General features: G+C 40.6%; 1 protein-coding gene across 1 annotated transcript in view; it reads left to right on the top strand.

Moving 5' to 3' along the window:
• Nucleotides 1–8,974: 8,974 nt before the first annotated feature.
• GARS1 (glycyl-tRNA synthetase 1) overlaps nt 8,975–20,729 on the top strand; it is a 48,692-nt gene continuing 36,937 nt past the window's right edge. Inside the window, exons 1-3 of the mRNA XM_081287247.1 lie at nt 8,975–9,333; nt 18,903–19,004; nt 19,730–19,832. Coding sequence (XP_081143373.1) covers nt 9,100–9,333; nt 18,903–19,004; nt 19,730–19,832 — 439 coding nt within the window. The 5' untranslated portion in view covers nt 8,975–9,099. The remainder of the gene's footprint in view (nt 9,334–18,902; nt 19,005–19,729; nt 19,833–20,729) is intronic.

Here is a 20,729-nt window from a genome sequence, read left to right as displayed (position 1 = left end):
CTGGCAAGGAAATTTCAATGTGTCATTCCTATTTGGCAATGGCCCTCAGCATTATACCCCACATGTCTAAAAGCTCAAAAGCAATAAAGGTTAGGTCAACAGTTCAAAGAGCTTATCTCAAAGGGGAGGGGCAGCATGTTCTGTTCCCCATGGGCATCTAGGCACCTGGGTTCTGACATCTTTACCATATATATAGCTTGCAGGTTGCCTTGTCCTCAGGCATCCAACTAGCAGAAAAGCAAAGAGCATGGAGGATGGCAGCTGGGCATTCTTATAAGCCAGGCTGGGAAGTGCTGGAGGAATCAAATATAATCATGTTCCATTGGCCAGAGCTCAAAGGGTCAAGAAAGAACAAGAGCCTGGTGCTGTAATTTCAACTACTCGTGATCTGAGGCAGGAGGATTTCAAGTTTGAGGCCAGCTTCAGCAATGTGTTGAGACCCTGTCTCAAAAAAAAAAAAAAAGTAAAATCAGGGCTGGAGATGTCGCTCAGTGGTAGAACTCTTGCCAAGCATGCACTAGCCTCTGGGTTCAATCCTCAGTACTGCAAAACAACAATAAACAATTAAAGCCAACCCTGGTTAGGTGTTGATCGGATGGAAGATGTGGGTCCTCATACTACAGGGATACCTGTCAATCCAGGGCTCCCTGATGCTGCTCCAGCAGACCGGAGATAAAACTTTTGCCCAATTGTACCTCCTCCTACAGGATGTTCCAGCTTATTTCTGAGTGCAACAGAGATTTGGGGGCCCTGGAATGGTCATGCTTGCCAATTTGGGTTCAAGAACTCCCTGGTGTCTTTATAGAACCTTCCTTATACCATGTGTTAGGCTGGTGGGTGTCCAGCCCAATATCTCTCCCTCTCCTTCATTCAGGGTCACACTTATTGTGTGATCTGGTGGTTTTCCTATTTTTTTTTCCACGTTCTTTCCCTAATATAATATTGGCCACTCATTTGCCTTGGTGTCAGCGTCATAGAGGAGCCAGTCGAACACAGGAGGCTACCTCCTGGTGTAAAGGGTCCACTTCATGCTTTAAATATAAACCTTACTGCTTGACAACTGGTGGCTTATTATTAAACTGATATATTTTTTCTCTTCCTCTTTTTCTTCCCCTCCCTAACTGCAGAGAAGCCAACAATTCCCTGACCATAAGCATAAAGAAACTCTGGACCTAGAAACTGAAGCAATGGCTCTCTCAAGAGTACAAGTTGAGGGACTGGGGTTGTGGCTCAGTGGTAGAGCACTTGCTTAGCACATGCGAGACTCTGGGTTCAATCCTCAGCACCACATAAAAATAAATAAATAAAGGTACTGTGTCCAATTACAACTAAAAATTTAAAAAAATTTTAAAGAAAAAGAATACAAGTTGAGGGACTGGGGTTGTGGCTCAGTGGTGGAGCGCTTGCCTCACACGTATGAGGCACTGGGTTCAATCCTCAGCACCACATAAAAATATATATAAAATAAAACAAAGGTATTGTGTCCATCTACAACTAAAAAGTATATTTTAAAAGAATGCAAGTTAAAATTAATTATACATAATGATATTGGAAAACAGTTATTTTATCTTCTTTTAAAAGTCCTGTATTCCCCTTAGCAGTTAGAAATGCAGGCTTTGAGGGCTTACTTCACTATATTATTTCTCTTTTGCTAGCAAATCAATAAAACTTTCCTTTTCTCAAAACCTTGTCCTCATTATTGGATCAGACAAGGACTGAGATTTCAGTATCACTATAATTTTGGCACCCTCCAACTGGTTAGGGTCATCTAGTGCAGATGGTGAATAGGACAACAATTTTAAAGACAAAAGATGCTCAGCGAAAATGCAGAGCTCCCTAATTCATGTCTCTACCAATGGGAGACTCCAAAGGATAAAATCTAGAAGAGGATATAAGAAAAAAATAATGTATGGGCCAAAAAGCAAAGGGAAAAATATAAGGAAAAGATCCACTCCGCATTAGCAAATATGTGCTAGAGAAGGAAAATGACCAAGTTAAGGTGTGGGTTAAACTGGTTAGAAGCTTCTGGAAAGGAGAGAGAACAGCAGAGGGAAATAGAGCCCTGGAGGTCCACCCCTCCTGAGGAAGGAGCCTAGGAGAGAGGGATGCCTCCGGGATCTGCTGGGGGATGAGCACCTGAAGGAGAAACTTCCCTTAAAACTAGTTTGACAGGCCTGAGCAATTCAAAGTCAGAGGCCCCCAAAGGAGGCATCATGGTAAGGACCCAAGAGGCCACACTACCAGGCAGAGCCCACCCTCAAGGAAGCATGAAGGCTCCAGAAACTTAGGGCTTGAAGAGGAAATGGGAATGAAGATATTTTTTTCTTTTTTGTTCTTTTTTTTAATATGGTGGAAGGGAGAGATAACTCAAATGAAACTTGGCCCCTGGGCTGCTATTATCACAGTGGCCCCATGTGGTAAGGAGCTGACATAGTCTCAGCACAGCTTTCTGAGACAAGAGATAGCCTGGTCACTCCCTCACCCATTCCCCATTATACTGGGTGACATCAACATATTCCAGTCAAATGGACAGTACCCCAGTTAACCTCAGGATGGGCTTCCTGCCAGTGGAGCTACCTGTCATAGGTCTGGAGGCTGAAATGAGATTGCCTCCAGCAATCTTTACTGGGTCTCTGTCAGATGTTGTGCTGATCCTCCCTGGTGGGTTCTTGAGGTCTGGGGCTGAAGATTGATTTGTTTTTAAATGTGATGGACATGATATCAGTATTGTGATGCTTTTGGTGCCTTTTGAATTCTGGACTTTTTAAAGAGATAGAATGTGAATGCTGAGTTCAGTTTCTCTGCCCTGAGAATATTATAGATGCCCATTGGAGAAAGCCTGCAATGAAGGTGCTAAAAGAACCTCTCCATTGTCTAAATACTAAGATGGCCTGTGGCTCAGAATAAGAAATTGAGGCAGGAAGAAATTTTCGACTGAATTTTTCTTTTTATCTTGAAATGGAAAGTGAATTTTATCTTCATTTCCTACTGGAAGTTTCATAATGGTTCATTATTTCTATGAAATGTTGGGGTATCTTGCGGCTGTTTTGCATCTGGAATATCCCCCCACGCCTCTAAGGTTTGACCTAGAATGCAGTAATGTGGAGATGGGGATCTTGAAGTGACTAGATCATGAAGGCTATAAACTCTTCAGTGTATTAATCCATTGGTATATTCATAGCTGAATGGACTATTGGGATGTGGTGGAAATAGTATGGGATGGGATCTAGTTGAAGGGAGTAGGCTTTGGGGTTGTGCCCTTGGGCCCTATATCTTGTCCCTCTCTCGGCTTCCTGGCCACCATGAGATGAATGGGTCTAGTCTACCATATTCTTCTGCCATCACATACTGCCTTGTGGGAGGCCAACCTTACGGGTGACTGAGTTACACTCCCCAGCTGGATGCTGAGGCACTCAGTCACAGAAATGGGTGTGTCTTGCTATAGCCCCATGGGTGAAGTTATGCTCACCTGTTCCTTTGTAATATAACCCCTTGCCCTGTTTAGGATAGAATCTTCCATGGAAGTGCCTTGTGTGTGTCCCCTCCTCTTACTGTGCCCTTGGGTGTGGCCTACCCAGGTGTCAGTCAACCTGCTGACAGTGGACATCATGAAGATAGACTCAGCCCCCTGAAACCTGACCCCTTGCCTCATTTGAATAGCTTCTCCTCAATGCGCGTGCTCTCTCTCTCTCTCTCTCTCTCTCTCTCTCTCTCTCTGTGGACCCTTAAGGTCAGAGGAGCCGTCACAGCAACCCCAAAGAAAAAGGTATTTGTGTCTCTTGTGTGGTTATTTCATGCAGCCCAGTTAGCCCAGTTTAACTAGAGTAACCCCTGAGCCTTTTAGTCTCGAGAACAGAAACCTGGCACTGCCTCACTACAGTTTCAGAAAAAAGGAAGCCAGTTAACCACAACTGAACCCTCTGAAATGGGGAAAACAATAACTTTTGCCTCCTTAACTTTTTTCAGGTGTATTGTCACAGCAATGAAAAGCTGACCAACACATTGGTTTTGTATTACTGGGGCACCCTGATGTCATTTCATCTCATTGTGGAACTCATTCTCAGTTCCATCAGACCATTTGGAAGGGTATAATTTGGGGTGGAAACAAACTAGAGAGAGCATTTGTAGCCAAGAGTACAGTGTCCCTGCAAGTGATTTAATGTATATATGATTTTATGCTACATGATTTTAACCATTTGGCCTTAATTAAAGATGGCTCTTCCCAGAGGAACCCGTTTCCCCACTAACTCCTGTTAGTCTGAGTGCCCTTCCATTCCTGGGCTGCTCCTGAATGCTGTTGCTTGGGCTTGGGTAAACCCAGCTTCACCGAGGCTCTTGGCTCTTCCAGCTCACGTCAACACCCACTATCTACCAACCTCCTGCTCCCTGCCTGGGTGCTCAGCTTTCTGTCCACTCCCTCACCCATTCCCCATTATGTTGGGTGACATCAACATATTCCAGTTAAGGGCCCTACAAAGCCCAAGCACCTCTAACTTCAATCTCTTCATCCACATTGACCTCTACTTTTATTTGGGGATCTCAACTCCTTATCTCTGAGAAGATCCTGACACTCTTCCTCTCACATTACAAACCTATGAGCCCATGTGCAAAACTTTGTAAACAGGTGAAGTTGAAGTGCATTGGGGATTTAGAAGGATGGTTGCTTGTGTTTAAAGAGTTGGGTTTTTAAGGTAATATTTCAGAAATGAGGCAGTTCTGAATAATGACATAGTCCAAGATATGGCCCTGAGAATTATCATTAGAGTAGAGTTGGGAAGTCCACCTTTGGGCTATCAATCTTCTCCTTTACCTTCTCCATTGCCCTAAATAACCCTTAATCCTAAATTTACACATCCAAAGGTATGACTCCTAAGTAAAAAAGGTCTACACAAGGAGCTGGGATGGGGGCTGTGAGAGCAAGAGGAGGACTGTTTTAAAGACTGTTTTTACTTTACCAGAAAATTTATGAGAGAAAAGAGTACCAATTAATAAGAAGACAGTTGAGTTCAGATTATGCTTATTGATAAAATGAAACAAGTCATGTAAGTTAATTTCAGCTTTCAGTCTTCCTCCTGTCCTTGTCATATGACCAGCCTCTAAGGTTTTTATTGAGAATTTTATATAGGCTGTGGGCCAAACTTTTTCATGTGAAGCAGATCCCACAACTGCTTGGTTTAAAAAAATTTTTCCCCTCTTACCTAAGTCTCAAAAGGTCAAAATTTCATCACTATGATCAAAATAACTGCCAAGAACAACTTAGAGGAGAAAAGGTTTATTTGGCTCATGGTTTCAGATCAACAAACTCCATTGCAGAACATCATGGACGACGGGCATGGAGGAGGAAAACTGCTCAGCTCATGACAGGTGGGAAGAAAGAGAGAAAGAAAGGGGGAGGCAAGAGAAAAAGATTGAGAGACAGAGCAAAAGAGAGAAGAAGAAGAGGAGGAGGAGGAGAATGAAGAGAGAAAGAGGAGGAGGAGAGAGGGGGAACAGGGGAGACAGGGGGAATGAGGGAGAGAGGGAGCAGTGGAGGAGCCAGAGACTAAAAATAACCCCCAAGGATGTCTCCAGTGAACTATTTCTACCTGCCTACAGTTACCACCCAGTGGTCCATTAACATTATTAACCCATCAAATGGATTAAGTCACTGATGATGTTATAACCCCATAATCTAACCATTGCCTAAAAGCCCCATCTCTGAACCTTGATGTATTGGGAAACATGCTTTCAAAACATGAGCTTTTGGGGGGATATTTTTAGATCAAAGCCATCACAGGAATTAGCTCTTACATGTTTACATTTTAACTGGCTGAAATAACAAACTAATAAAAGAAAAGAAGGACCTTAATATAAACCAAAAAAGTCACCAGATTCAAAATAGGCAAACAAAAGAAAATAGGGAGCTAAAAGCCTTTGCATGTTAATCATATTAACTGCAGTTAAAAAATTACCTTAAAGATATTCATAAGAAATGTTCATCAAATAAAAATATTATACTAAGCACTCAGAACCAAAAGCAAGTTCACCAGAAAAAAAGGCCAGAATATGTTACCATGAGCTCAGTTATGTTAAAAAGTATGGAAGAAGGGCTGGGGTTGTGGCTCAGTGGTAGAGCGCTCACCTAGCATGGGTGAGGCCCTGGGTTCGATCCTGAGCACCACATAAAAATAAATAAATAAAATAAAGGTACTGTGTCCAACTACAACTAAAAAATAAAAAAAAATGTTTTAAAAAAAGTGTGGAAGAAATCTCTGTTCAAAATATCAGAGAGGTTATGAAAACCCCTGCCGAATTATTCCTAGGAATTCCAGGGGAAGTTTACCTTGATGGTTTGAATTAAACCTTCCCAATACTGTCTCATTCTCTCCTGAGTCCAAAGAATACTAAGGCCAGGAAATGCTAAAAAGAAAATTATCGTTTTTTTCTTTCCATGCATTTATAGCTGAAAATTGCCCAGCTTTGGAGAACACAGTCCAATGGGCTATATGTGGGAATCAAATTAACATTTTCTTTTGCTTCAGAAATTACACGTGGCTAGAAGTATAACTGCTGCTTATGTTGCAGCTAGAACTACATCTCAGAAACCAGCCAAACCTAAGAGAATTTCTGTCAGTGGAGATCCCTTACCCTTTCCTAACATCAGGGACCAAAACCCTCATAATGAGGACAAAACCAAGGCTGCCTTTCAGATATCAAATATTGGGGTCCCCAAAACAAGACCCTCACAATGAAGGCCAAATCACAGGGAATCCAGTCACCTGTGTCAAAGTTAATCATGGAGTAAGATGGCTTCCAAACCCAGAAACAGGACTCTTGCAAAGTGAAATTGTGCCCTGAAGGTCAGTAGCACTGTGCTGGACTCAGAGGTGGTCCATGGGACAAGTGGTAAACTGCTTAGACTTGTCCATAGTTCTCAATAGTGAGGGCAATGGGCTCATGAACCCATCTGGATGTGCCCCCGAGGCTCTCCAAATTGTTACCAAAGCAGGCCTGTTTCTACTTGTCCCACAGTATGTCAATCACTGAAATGAATTTTGTGAAAGAGAAAAAGGTTATATATGGGGAAGCCAAGGGTGTGGATATGAAAAAGCAAGTCTCAAGCCTTATCTTCCCAGGGTAAGCTTTAAGGGAACTTTTTATGGGACAAAGAAGCAAGGTGATCTGAGGGTATGGAGAAAAGTGATTGAAAGTAAAGAAAATTGAAATAATCGGTGATCTGCACATGTATAACCAAACTTCATGGTTCTTCATAGGACACCATATTCAGAAAATGGCACTATTAGCTGCTCCAAGGGTGGAATTTTTGCCCTCTGATACCAAAAGGTCTGTGGTCTTGTGCAGTCCTGTAATGTTTTAGATATGAAGTGTCCCCCAAGCCTTATGTGTGAGACAGTGCAAGAAAGTTTAGAGATAAAATGGTGGGGTTATGAGAGTATTAACCTAATCAGTGCATTAAATCCCGCATAGGGATTAACTGGGTGGTTACTATAGGCAGGTAGGGTACTGTGGGAGGAGGTGGGTCATTGGGGTATACATTTGTAATTGGTAAGTGGAGAATTCATTTCTGATGTCATGTCCAGAGCTGCTTTCCTCCACTACACTCTCCTACCATGAATTCTGTCTCACCTTGATTCCCAAAGAATGGAGTCAGCCCTCTATGGATTAAACCTCTGAAACCATGAACCCCCAAATAAACTTTTCCTCCTCTAATTGTTCTTGTCAGGCCTTTTGTTCACAGCAGAGAAAAAGCTGACTAAAACAAGGCCGGAGTGAATATAAACGGATTTAGGCTGCTTTTGTGAAAAGCAGACTCTTTACTTGGGCCTGCAGCTGCCCAATGGGCAACTAAATGCAGAGTAAGGCTTGGTATCTCTGCCTCTACTTTGTATCTTTTTTTTTTTTTTTTTTTTTTTTTAACATGATGCCAGGGATTGAACCCTGGGCCTTGTACATGGAAGGCAAGCACTCTACCAACGGAGCTATATCCCCAGCCCTTATCTTCTTCTTTATTACATTCAGCTCTGCATGTAGGTATATAGGCATATTACTCCTAAATTTACCTATCTTGTCCCCAAGATAAGAGTATTTTCAAAATTTGCATGGAAATCCATTGCCAGTTTTCTCAGTGTCCTGTTCCTGACCCCTGGAGTGGCACCTAGAAATTTCCATTGTTTTACATCTTTCAGGACAATGGAACCTAGCAGGTAGATCCACCCAGGATAAGATCGGGCCCCCTAAGGGAATTGCACCCCCTTTCCAGGAACACAGGTTTGATCAACATCCTAAACAGCAAATAGAGATAGAGATAATGATCAACCAGACCATAGTTTGATCAAAACTGCTTAATTATGCCTACCTCTCTTAAACCCTCCCCTGATTCTTCCACTATTTAAAAAGTAAAGCTTATGTTAGTAGCCCAAAGGTAGGGATGATATACTTGGTCTCACTTGCCTTCTCAATTTGGTCACATCTATTAAAGTTCCCTTCCTGATTTTCATCATTACTTTTTCCATTCACTTTTTTGGGGTGAGTGGTGGGATCTGATTGGTTGGGACCCTAACATTCGGGTCTCTAGCCTGAGACTCCCATAATATGAAGTGTTGGCGGACCTTAATTCCAGTAAAAATCGAGAAGCACCCGAGCTTGGGCAACATTAAGTATAAATCCCTATTCGACATGTTTGCAAATCAGTTTAAGGGTCAGGGGACGAAAGAACAGAAAGAGAAGCCTATATCCAAATAGGTCTGCCTCAGCGTTGGAGTGCGCTGGACTAGCTCTTGCTTTGAAGGTTCTTGTGCGTCTGGGTCTGCAAGTCTCGGGAAGAACTGCTCCAATGATCCACCTTACTGGTGTGGCTTCACCCTTTTCTCGGCCCGCTCCCAGCCCTCTCAGTGCTGCGCGGTGAAGAAATCACCTCGCCGGCTCTTCCGGGTTCTGTGTCGAATCTGCTGGGGTGGACCGACGCTGCGGCGCGGGATAGGAAATGTGCGGCTGCGCGCGCGCCACGGCGTTTACGCGGCGATTTCATCATGCTCCAGGTCGGACCGCGCGCGCCGCTTCCGCCGCCGCCCCCTCGGGACCGCCCAGCGCCGCGGGCTCATGCCCTCTCTGCGCCCGGCGCTGTTTAGACCCCTCCGCGCTGCTCTTCTGCTGTCGCTGCCGCCGCTAGCGCTGCGGCCCCGCGTTCGGCCCTCGCCGGCGCCCCGCCGGTCCTTCAGCACGCCCGCCAGCGTCCAGACCTCGGTCCCCGCCGCCGCCGCCTCTCGGAGCAGCATGGACGGCACCGGGACAGAGGAGGTGCTGGCACCTCTCCGGCTAGCCGTGCGCCAGCAGGTACCGGCGTTTTACTCCCCCTACTAGCCCCCGGCTTTCCTCCGCGGCTCCTCTCCAGCTCATCCTTCCCTCCTCCGCGGCCACCCGCACCGCGCCGGGGACTCTGTTCCTTCATCCTCGGGCGTCTTCCTCGCCTCCCCCACTTAGGACCCAAGTCCCGGTGTGTCAGCCACCTTCCTTTCGCGGACCCGCGTCTGCGCTCCTTGGATAACCCCCTCTTCTCCCGACCTGTTCTCCTTTCCCTGCCTGCGTTTAGTGTCTGGGATCTGTGACCCTTCGGTTCTCCTCGTGTCCTCCGCGTGTAATCTTAATTTCAATTTGCCAGGCGCTCTGTGCTCTTTGTGCACCCCGGGTGGTCAGCTTCCTAATTCTTTCCCAGGTCAGTGATGAGCCATGAGCCGAAGGTGCGGGTTCTTGGGGTCAGACTCCCTGATCTTCAGGATGCTTTGGATATTGTTTCCTTCTTTTCAACTCTGAAGGAAGCTTCAGTGCTTAGCTAGCCGAATGACCGGCTGAGAAAAGAACCAGAGTGCAGAGACGTGGGTGTAGGGAGGTGTCAAACTTGCTTTTCTAATAATCATGTGAATTCCTTACCCTTTGCTCTTGTCATCTTTTCCGGCCTTTGAAAAGGCCACCTTGGAGGCAGGGAGGTTTTAAGATTGGAAACCTGGGAGTCTGTGAATGTGTTTAGTTACTCGATGAAGTCAGCCATCCTTAGTATGGAACATGTTCAGTTTCATGTTGCGGAAGGGAGGGGAGGTTTCATGGGCTGGAGGACTTGGGATTTGATACAGGCCTTCTTCTTTTAGAGCACTAGCATGGAGATCAAAATTTCGAGAGGATAAGGAAAAGATGATTCCAGATGATTCTCACATCCAGCTAGGTAAAACCAGAAGCTATGACCTACTAGTAGTAAACACCAAAACGAGTTTCTCCTGCACTGGCGCCTGATGCAATAATTTGCCTTAGCTTCGGAGGGTGGAACCCCATCTCAGAAATAATTCTTTGGGGTACAACCGCCACAAATTCATTAAGTTCTACAACCTTGCAGTTTCTACTTATTTCTAGTCTGAACCTGACTTGTTTTTATTGTCTTTTATTTTGAAATTTCACTATGGGCTTAATTTTCCCCCCCTTTTAAAAATAGATATCAGAACATTATAAACTTATTCTACCTTCATCCATCCTCTCCTCCCTAAATGAAATTAGGTGTGGTTCCTTTGTCTTTATTATAACTCTTCAATTTTTTAATATCCTTTCTTAGAAGAGAGAATACATCTAATTTAGAAAAAAGCACAACCCAAACCCCTCCCTCTGCCACGTTTGCCTGGAACTGCAGTGCAAATTATCCATCTGTGCTTAGACTGGGTCTAGTTAACTGAAGTAAACTTGATCATGGAACAGCCTTCCAAGGCTACTCTTATCTTGTGTATTGATTTATGAATTTTGTGTATTGTTTTATGTTGGCTTGATTTTTTTTTTCTGAATGAGTTAATTTGTGTAAGTTGGTTTGGGTTCTTTTTCTAATTTTCTAGGACCACACAAAATCAATTAATTGCCTGTAACTTTGAATCATATTGAGACAAGTGCTAGCTGGAAGGAATTTAAAAGTCATCTAATTAACCCCTTCTCCCTTTTTTGCTTTTGGGGAAATGAGACACTGTCACCTCTGTTTGTGTTACATATTTCCATTGTGAAGTTTGTACAGTTAAAGATGAGTGGGCTTTTTAATTTTTAAGGTGCTTAAAAACTGTTTTGGTTAGTGGCATATGTTTCATATAAATCTGCTACTGTGGAAGATGAATGAAGTGAGCCTGTCACTTCAGGAAAACAACAGTAATTGTGCCCAATAATAAAATTTAAAAGTTTGGGAAAATTTTAGAATTTTGGGAAATTTGACTTCAAGCTTGGCAGCTTCCCATTATTAGAATCTGACTTTTTTTCCTGTTTTGTTTTTTCAGTACTGGGGATTGAATCTACTACTGAGCTGCATCCTCAGTACTCTTTTTTTTTTTTTTTTTTTTTTTGAGACAGGATCTAAAATAATTTGTCAACTTCCCCAGGCTGGCTTTGAACTTGCCACCTTCCTGCTTCAGCCTCCCAAATTGCTAGGTTTACAGGCATGAGTTGCAGGACCTGGCTTAAATTTTGATGAGGTCTGGGGTTGTAGCTTAGTGATAGAGTGCTTGCCTGGCACATGTGAGGCACTAGGTTCAATCCCCAGCACCATATAAAATAAATAAGTAAAAATAAGTGATATTAACAAATGGGTATTTTTTTAATATTGTAAAATTGGATTAATATTTGGAAGATCTGCATAAGTCATTCAATCAATATTTTTAAAATGACCAGTGAATGCATGATGTTATGAAATCAGGTATCTACCCAAAGGATGCATTTAACGATAACATTCATGAACTTAATGTAACAGTATGAAAAGTTTAGTTCTGTTATTTGGGGGTTAGAAATAACTTAAGCTACTACTTGTCAGAATTTTGATGTACTATCAAAGAAGAATAATCATAGTCAATTCTTTTCACATCTGAAGAAGCTTTTAAAATTCTACTCCCTTTTCTAACTCTGTGTGATTTTCTTATATTATTTACTCAAAATACCATATTGCAAAAGAAATAGACATGAGAGTCTAGCTGTCTTCTATTAAGTTAGAAATTTAGAAATTTGCAAAATTATAAAACTGTATTTCTCACTGTTTTGGAAAATAGTTATTTTTCATAACATGCTATTTTTAATGTTTGTTAGCATATATTGAGCTTTTATTATTTTAAGTGAATTAATTAAGTTTGTAAAATTTCCATTTTAATTTCTAACACCTGTGCTCTTCTGCTTACAATGGGATTGTGTCCTGATAAACTCATCATAAGTTGAAAATATTGTAAGCTGAAAATGTGTTTGATACACACCTACCCTACCCAAGAATATCCTAGCTTAGCAACACAATGTGCTGTGGAGTGTAGGTTGTTTACCCTTGTATCCTTTGATTGGGAGCTGCAACTCACTGTTTTTGCCCAGCATCTTGGCCCAGGAAAAGAGAGGAACTCAAAATTTAAAGGACTGTTTCTATTGAATGCATATCACTTTTACACCATTGTTAAGTCAAAAAATTCTAAAGTTGAACATCTTAAGTCAAGGGCTGGCTGTATAGTAAATATTGATAAGCAAAAGCTTTCCGGGTCCTCAGTGATTTTAACAGTGAAAAGGGGCTCTGATACTACAAAATTTCACAACCTCTGTTTTAGGAGTATAGAAGTATCTGATTCCTATAAAAAAGACAGACTTGGACTGCTGTCTGCAACAGTCCCCTGAAGCTCCCCTTCCCTCAGCCTTTATTTCCTTTACAGCCTGGAGTTTCCTCCTGCACTGCCACTGTCTCCACTTTCTTGTTTTCCATTCACTCTTGCCCACTGCATTCTGTCTTTGACCTTCTCTAGTGCCCTTGCTTAATACTGCCAAGGGGTACTGATCACTTTATCCATTTTCAGCATTTAGTTGTTGACCACTCTGCTGCTTCAGTGTATTATCTGGACTGAAAAGGCCACTCAAACTATTTAGGTGGGTGTGGCTTGAAGCCCTAACAAAATAAGTGCTATGAGAAGGATTTTTTTTTTTTTTAATCTGAGGTGGAATTTGTCAACATAGGAAAAGTTTTGAAGAATTGCTTGATTTTTTTTTTTAATATCCCTGCCTATTTTTGATTAAATATTGGTTGGCAGTGTAGCCTAGTAATTCAGAGAGTGTAGGCTCTGAAGTTATATTTCCGAAGTTTGGATCCTGACTTTGCTGTCATTAGGCAAATGACTTAACTTTTTGTTAGTTCATCATCTGCAATATGGAAATGGAGTTTCAAAAGTTAAAATGAGAAGTTTGTGTAAAGTGCTGATAATGCTGCCCGGTGTATCCTGAGTACTTGGTGAGATGTTAGGTATTGTTCTGAACTGATGGCTTATTGGATTGCAGGTGATTAGTCAGTTTGATGATATTTTGAATCTGTATGAGAAAATTGATATCTTCTGAATTTGGTGAGATGATAGAAATGCCTTTTTAAATGATTCTTGAAGGAGGTCTGTAACTGATGATTTATTGTGTAAATAACATATTAATAGATATGTAGATGTGTTTCAGCACTTAAAAAATTCGTTTAGTTCTTTTTTGTAGTACTGGGGTTTGAATTTTGGAGTGCTGTACCACTGAACTATATCCCTAGACACCCCCCCCCCCCCCGGGCTTTTTTTTTTTTTTTTAATTTTGAGAGAGTTTCTCATTAAGTTGTTCAGGATGGCCTTGAAATTGTGAAACTCCTGCCTCAGCCTCAGGAAAATAATTAGAAACTAGGAATCCTTAAGAACTTTCATTGTATGTCTAGGAAACCTTCAGTTCGTTCGTTTTCTTTCTTTCTTTTCTTTCTTTTTTTTTTTTTTTTTTTTTTGGTACTAGGGATTGAACCTAGAGCCATATCCCCAGCCTTTTATTTGTGTGTGTGTAATATAATATATTTTATTTATTTGGGTGTTTTTATTTGTTTATATGCAGTGCTGAGGATCAAACCCAAGGTAGCACACATGCCAGGCAAGCACTCTACCACTAAGCCACAACTCTGGCTCTCATACCTCCAGTGCTTTTGTTTTCAGGATTGGGTCATTATAAATCATGATTCTAATCCATTATTGAGAATAATATGAATATTTCTTTTCTTCACTGGGACATCAGAGATGGTGAACTCAGTTTAGGACTCATTACTTTCATGCTGTTTCCATGTTGTATATGGCTTCTGCTTGAACTTGTGTGCCTAATTCTGTGCCCAAACCTTAAAAAACAAAAAGTGATTCAGGGCGGTGAATTTAACATTTTTCCTACCTGTTTGCTTGCAGCCTTGTTTGCCAATTCCCTTTGAGAAGCTTGAGAAGGAAATGACACAGAGGGAGTTGAAGAGAGGGACTTGCTTACTTTTTTGACATTCAGAAGGAACTACAACCACCCCTTCAGAGCAAAGGCTCATGTAGGCTTCTTCACCAGAAAGTGGTATTGGTGAACAGGTTCAATCCTCAGTAACACACATACACATTGGTATAAATGTGTACTGAGTTTTGAAAGGTAGAGGAAGGGAAAGATCCACTGAGAGAGTAAAGAATAAACCAGTAGTGCTAAATGCTAATTGCTTAGTACTCTTCTCGGTTTAGGTTGTGATTTCAATCAACAAATATTTGAGTGCCAGTATTGAAATGGCAGAAATTCTGTCCTAAACAAGCCTACTCTAAAATGATTATAGAAGCTGTGTGCCCTGGCACATGCTTGTAATCTCAGAGGCTCAGGAGGCTGAGGCAGGAGGATTGTGAGTTCAAAGCCAGCCTCAGCAAAAGTAAGCAACTCAGTGAGACCCTGTCTCTAAATAAAATACAAAATAGGGCTGGGGATGTGTTTCAGTGGTTGAGTGCCCCTTAGTTCAATCCCTGGTACCCCCTGCCCTGCCAAAAAAAAAGATGGGTGGATAAAATTGCATGTAAATAAATAACCTGTAGGGTGATTTCAGGTATTGTAATAAGATACAATGAAGTTAGAAGGTGACTGGGGTTGTTGCTTTAGCCAGAGAGATCAGGATAATAGAATAAAAACTGCAATATAACAGGCCAGACTAATTTGGATAAGACAAGAGAATGGGGTATAACTAAATTCATGGCTCTTGACTACATTAGACTCCAGTGTCCTCTTTATACCAAATGTTTTAGAATTTCTCAATTCTGTTCTTCGTGAAATTCATACAAAATATCTACCTAAATTTAATTAAAAATATGTGTACAACAAGAATACCAGTCATGATGCTATTGAGGATGTGGGGGAAAACATACATTATTGATAGGACTGCAAATTACTGCAACTATTCTGTAAAGCAGTGTGGAGATTCCTTAAAAAAGTAGGAATGGAATCACCACATGAACCAGCCATCCTGCTCCTGGTTGTTTATCTAAGAGGACTAAGAAATACTGTAGCAATATAGCCACCTCAATGTTTAGAGCCAAATTATGTGAGCCCAGATTCCTGTGAATAGATGCATGGATTAAGAAAATGTGATATATATACACAATGGTTGAGTGCCCCTTAGTTCAATCCCTGTACCCACTGCCCTGCCGAAAAAAAAAAGATGGGTAGATAAAATTGCATGTAAATAAATAAGCCATAGGGTGATTTCAGCCATAAAGAAGAATAAAATTATGGCACTTGCTGATAAGGATGGAAATGGAAAACTTCATGCTAAATGAAATAAGTCAGACCCATAAAGTCAAGGGTCAAAATTATCTATCATGTGAAGCTAGAGCAAAATAAGGAAAAAAGGAGGGGTGTATCTGATATCAGGAAGATAGATCAGTGAGTAGAAGGAGGAGATTGCACGGGAGGGAGGAGGGATGAGAAAGGAGAGGAAATGCAGAATGAATTTTACCAAATCACATTATATGCATATGTAAAATGCCATAGTGAGTTATACTTTTATGTATAAGTAGAAAGAACCAAAAAATGAGCACAAGGAAGATCATCAGAGTAGAGAAAGGAGAACAGGGTGAGGAGAGGATGAGAGGGGATCGAAATGAAATTCCATGCGTGTATAATTTTGTCAAAATGAATCTACCTACTATGTATAATTATAGTGCTCTAATAAAAATATGTACAAATAATGCTATAAATGCAATAAAGTAATATGTATTTTGATGTATAAATTCTGGGTGTGACTCCACTGAGAGTTATAATGCAGTAAGCAGATCCTTATACCTGTACATAGATTTACTGTGAATGTAGTTGCTATAAATGTGTACTGATAAGATAGATTGTTGGTGGCTTAGATACCAGCTGCATTGGTGATATCTTGTGTTTTATTTTTTCAAATAATGAATGACTTTTTCCTTGAAGAATGAACAACTCTTTGTAAAATTCTCAAACAAGATAATCTTTTTTTTTTTTATAAATGAATGAATTTTTTTTTAAGTGAGAGAGGAGAGAGAGAGAGAGAGAGAGAGAGAGAGAGAGAGAGAGAGAGAATTTTTTTAATATTTATTTTTTAGTTCTCGGCGGACACAACATCTTTGTTGGTATGTGGTGCTGAGGATCGAACCCAGGCCGCATGCATGCCAGGCGAGCGCGCTACCACTTGAGCCACATCCCCAGCCCGATAATCATCTTCTTTTTTTTTTTTTTAGAGAGAGAGAGAGAGAGAGAGAGAGAGAGAGAGAGAGAGAGAATTTTTTTATTATTTATTTTTCAGTTTTCGGAGGACACAACATCTTTGTTTGTATGTGGTGCTGAGGATCGAACCCGGGCCGCACGCATGCCAGGCCAGCGCGCTACCGCTTGAGCCACATCCCCAGCCCCGATAATCTTCTTTTAAATTACATTTTCTTGCCAACAACTCAGGAGACTGAGGCAGGAAGATTGCAAATTCCAGATCAGCTTCAGCTACTCAACAAGAACCTGTCTCAAAATAAAAAGGGCTGAGAATGTAGTACAGAAGTAGAGTGCCCCTGGGTTCAGTCCCCAGTAAACACACACACACACACACACACACACACACACACACACATATTCATATATTCCTGGAAGATGCAGTGCATCTTAAAACTGTGGAAGGATACTTCTGACGGTTTCTTCACTTCCTGAGCTGGACATTCTGAAGAGCATGGGCTGTGCAAGAGGGAGACTCATTGGAGGAAGAGAGTCAGTGGGAGCTTAGAAAATGACGCCAGCCCAGGAAAAAAAGTGTGATAACAGGTCCTTCCTTCAATGGAGCAGGGATTTCAGTGGGAGAAAAGAGGAACAACTTAGTATAGAGGGTAATAAGGACTACATCTGTCCATTCTCCAGGCCTTGAGGAATGTGGGGGGAAAAACAGCCTCTACTTGAGATAGTTTCAAGGGGGAATAATGTCCCCAAGGAGCAATTGTCAGATTGTGATATTTGGAAATGCTTCATAAAAGATGGGGTATAATGTCATTAAGTGCAAGGAAACTCTTTTTGGGTTAGAGAATAATCATTGAAAGTACAAATTAGGAACAGTTACTGAATCAGGGATGGCTTTCTGTTTTGAAATAAGGCTTATTAAATGACAGAGAAATAACATGAATTAGCATAACTTGGAGCCAGGCCTCATGTTAGTCTGGATACCTTTAGGTGGGAGATGAACTGTAATCTTGTAGCAGCCTAGTTTATTAGGAGCATAAGGGGGAGATTATATTGGAAATTTTAAAGTGAAGGTTACCAGATGTTGAAGCTTAAGAAGGATAACTTGATATATCTTGTTTTGAAAGTAGTAGATTTTGTAGCCTTTATCAGACAGAACATAGTAGAATGAAATAATTCAGTTTGAAACAAATTGGGTGTGAAGTATCTGTCGCCACACACAATTAAGTTGCTTTTTAGCATAATAACAGCTATTACGTTTTATATTTCTGTTATTAGGTGCTGCAGAATTACTTTATTTAAAGTGTTTCACTTCTTCCTCTTTTTTTTTTTTTTTTCTACCAGGAATTGAACCCAGGGGCCCTTAACCAGTGAGCCACATTTATAGCCCTTTCTTTATTTTTTTATTTTGAGACAGGGTCTTGATAAGTTACTTGGGGCCTCACCAACTTTCTGAGGCTGGCTTTGAGCTTGTGATCCTCCTGCCTCAGCTTCCCAGGCCACTGGATTATAGACATTGTCACTACGCCCAGCTTCATTGCCTTCTTATAACAGACCAATTAGCAATTATTATCATCTTGATTTTATAGTTGAGGAAGCTCAAAGAAGTTTTCAACTTGCTTGGGATTAAATTCAGGTCTTTAACACTTCTTAAATACTCTGTTTTACTACAGCTTGTCTACACGTGGATTTTTGTTTTGTGTATTTGGATTTCTTGTACTTGAATCTGAGAATTTATGTCTTTGAGCAGTTACAGAAAATTTCATAACTATTGTCTTCTCAAATATTACTTCTTAAATAATTTCTTTATTCTGCATTTTGGCTGGATAATTCTTAGACTATTTCTTCTCTGTGACTACTTACCTCTCGTATTTTAAACTGCTTTTTTATACTGTTCTGGGTAATTTCTCTAGTGCTGTCTTCTAGCTCACTAATCTTCTCTTCAGCTCTGTCTGATCTGCTATTTGACCTGTTCTATCAGTTTCCAATTTCAGTGATTCATTTCTGTATGATCTATATGATTTTTTTAAAAACTGCCACCTTCTTTACCCCTTCCCCCATAAAATCCACCATGTGAGGTCATCTTTGTTAATTTGTCTCTGTATTCTTCAGGATTATATATACAGAGGGCAGAGACCTTCAGTTATTCATAATGACCTCTTACATAATAAATACTTTAATTGCATTGTTCTTATACAGGTTTTTTTTTTTTTTTTTTTTTTTTTTTTAAAGCATGCTTAAAAACACATTCCTTCCAGGGGTGAAGTTCAGTGGTAAGAACACTAAGTGCAAGACCCTGGGTTCCGTTCCCAAGATTGAAAGAAAAAATATTCTAACATATCTTGACTCCTGAAACCAATCCTGAATATAAATTCTGTTTTTTTGGCTAGGGAGATCTTGTGCGAAAGCTGAAAGAAGATAAAGCACCCCAAGTGGATGTAGACAAAGCAGTGGCTGAGCTTAAAGCCCGTAAGAGGGTATTGGAAGCAAAGGTGAGTCTTGGGGTGTTAAAATAGGAACATAAGTAGGTATAGGAGTGTTGATCTTTATTTAATCTCTTTGGGTGGGAGAGACCTAGAAAAGTTTCTGAACAAGTGTCACTTGATTTATCTGTTTTATTCAGAATGCCTTTTCCTCCACTACCTTGCAAATTCCTTTTATCCTTTCAAAGTGTAACTCAAAAGCATCATCTTTTCTACAAAACCCTCCTGAGCCCCGATTTCCCCTACCTGAACCTGCCTCCCAGACCCTACACTCAATATGCTTCCTGAATTTCCTGAAAAGCATTGTGCTCTTTTTAAATGAAGTTTCCTATGTCTAAAAATAATGTTTTTGATCCATCTTGTACCCACCCCAACAGTAAACCTCCCATAGCAAAACTTAGTAGTTTAAAGTTTTAAATTCTCTAATTTACAGATCCACTTAAATTTCAGGTATTGCTAATATTGCTTGTCATTATCTACATCTAATCTTAGTTTTATAATCTTGAAAATGATCATGTATGTTCCTAGATAATTAAGTAAAGGTATCTTTTCTGTTATTAAAAGGGTGGGAGGAAATAAGGCTTCCATTTTTTTTAACTTATCAAAATGTTATCTGTTTGATAAATTTCATATTGAATTTTACAGAGGAGTAAACTAAATTCAGATTTATAGGTTCAAATTACTACCATTCATTTGTACAATCACACACTTAATTTTTTTTTTTCCTTTTACAGGAGCTGGCATTACAGCCCAAAGATGACATTATTGACAGGTCAAAAATGGAAGATACTTTGAAGAGAAGGTTTTTCTATGATCAAGCTTTTGCTATTTATGGAGGTAGGGGATTAATAAAAGAACACTTTTGTGGTTAATGGCTTTAAGCTAAGCTAGCCAGTTGGCCCTTTACTGCTCCCAAGTCTCTACCACATTTTAAGAAGAGTGTATAAATGCATTAATATGTAGATATATCAAATGCTTAATACGTAGGTACCAACAATCCCTATATACTACAAGAATAAAGTAGTCTTCAAGAATAAATAGGACAGAGAGAACAAACAAGAGTCATTACACCAAATGGCAACTCTGAACAAACAGAAGTAAAATACCTACGAGCCATGTACTTGATCTGGTAGTGCTGGCTAGCTGTAAGGTGCCTCTCCATGCAAGGGCACTGGATTCTATTCTGTTCTATTCTATGTTTGAGTATATGTGTGTGTGTGTGTGAGGATATGTGTGAATGAATGTGTGTTTATGTATGAGTGTGAGTGTAGATGTGTGAGTGTGTTTGCGCGAGTTTGTACTTGTGTGTATCTGAGCCTATGTGTGAGAATGTCAATATTTTTGTATATGAGGGCAAATGTGTATGTGTGTGGGGGTGTGGATGTATATTTTGTGAGTATATATGAGTGTATGTATGCGTGTGTATGTGTGAGTGTATCTGGGTGTATGTGAGTGTATTTGTGCAAGTGTATTTGTGTGGGCATGTGAGTGGGCGTGAGTTGTGTGTTCCTGTGAGTGTGTTTGTGTGTATAACTTTGCATGTATTAATGTGTGTGAGCATGTGTGTGTTCATTGTGTGCATGCCTATATATGTGTGTGAATGTAAGAGCATGTAAGTTGTAAGCATGTCTGTGCAAGTATGCAATTGTTTAAGTGTGTATGAGTGTAAGTGTGCAAGCATGTTAGTGTGTATTTAAGCATACAATTTTGCAAGTGTGTGGGTGTAAGTGTATA

The sequence above is a fragment of the Spermophilus citellus genome, assembly GCF_964194105.1.
Source record: "Spermophilus citellus genome assembly, chromosome: 3".
Classification (NCBI taxonomy): Eukaryota; Metazoa; Chordata; class Mammalia; order Rodentia; family Sciuridae; genus Spermophilus; species Spermophilus citellus.
The sequence above is the reverse complement of the archived record's forward strand: the minus strand, read 5'-3'. Positions and strand labels throughout refer to the sequence as shown.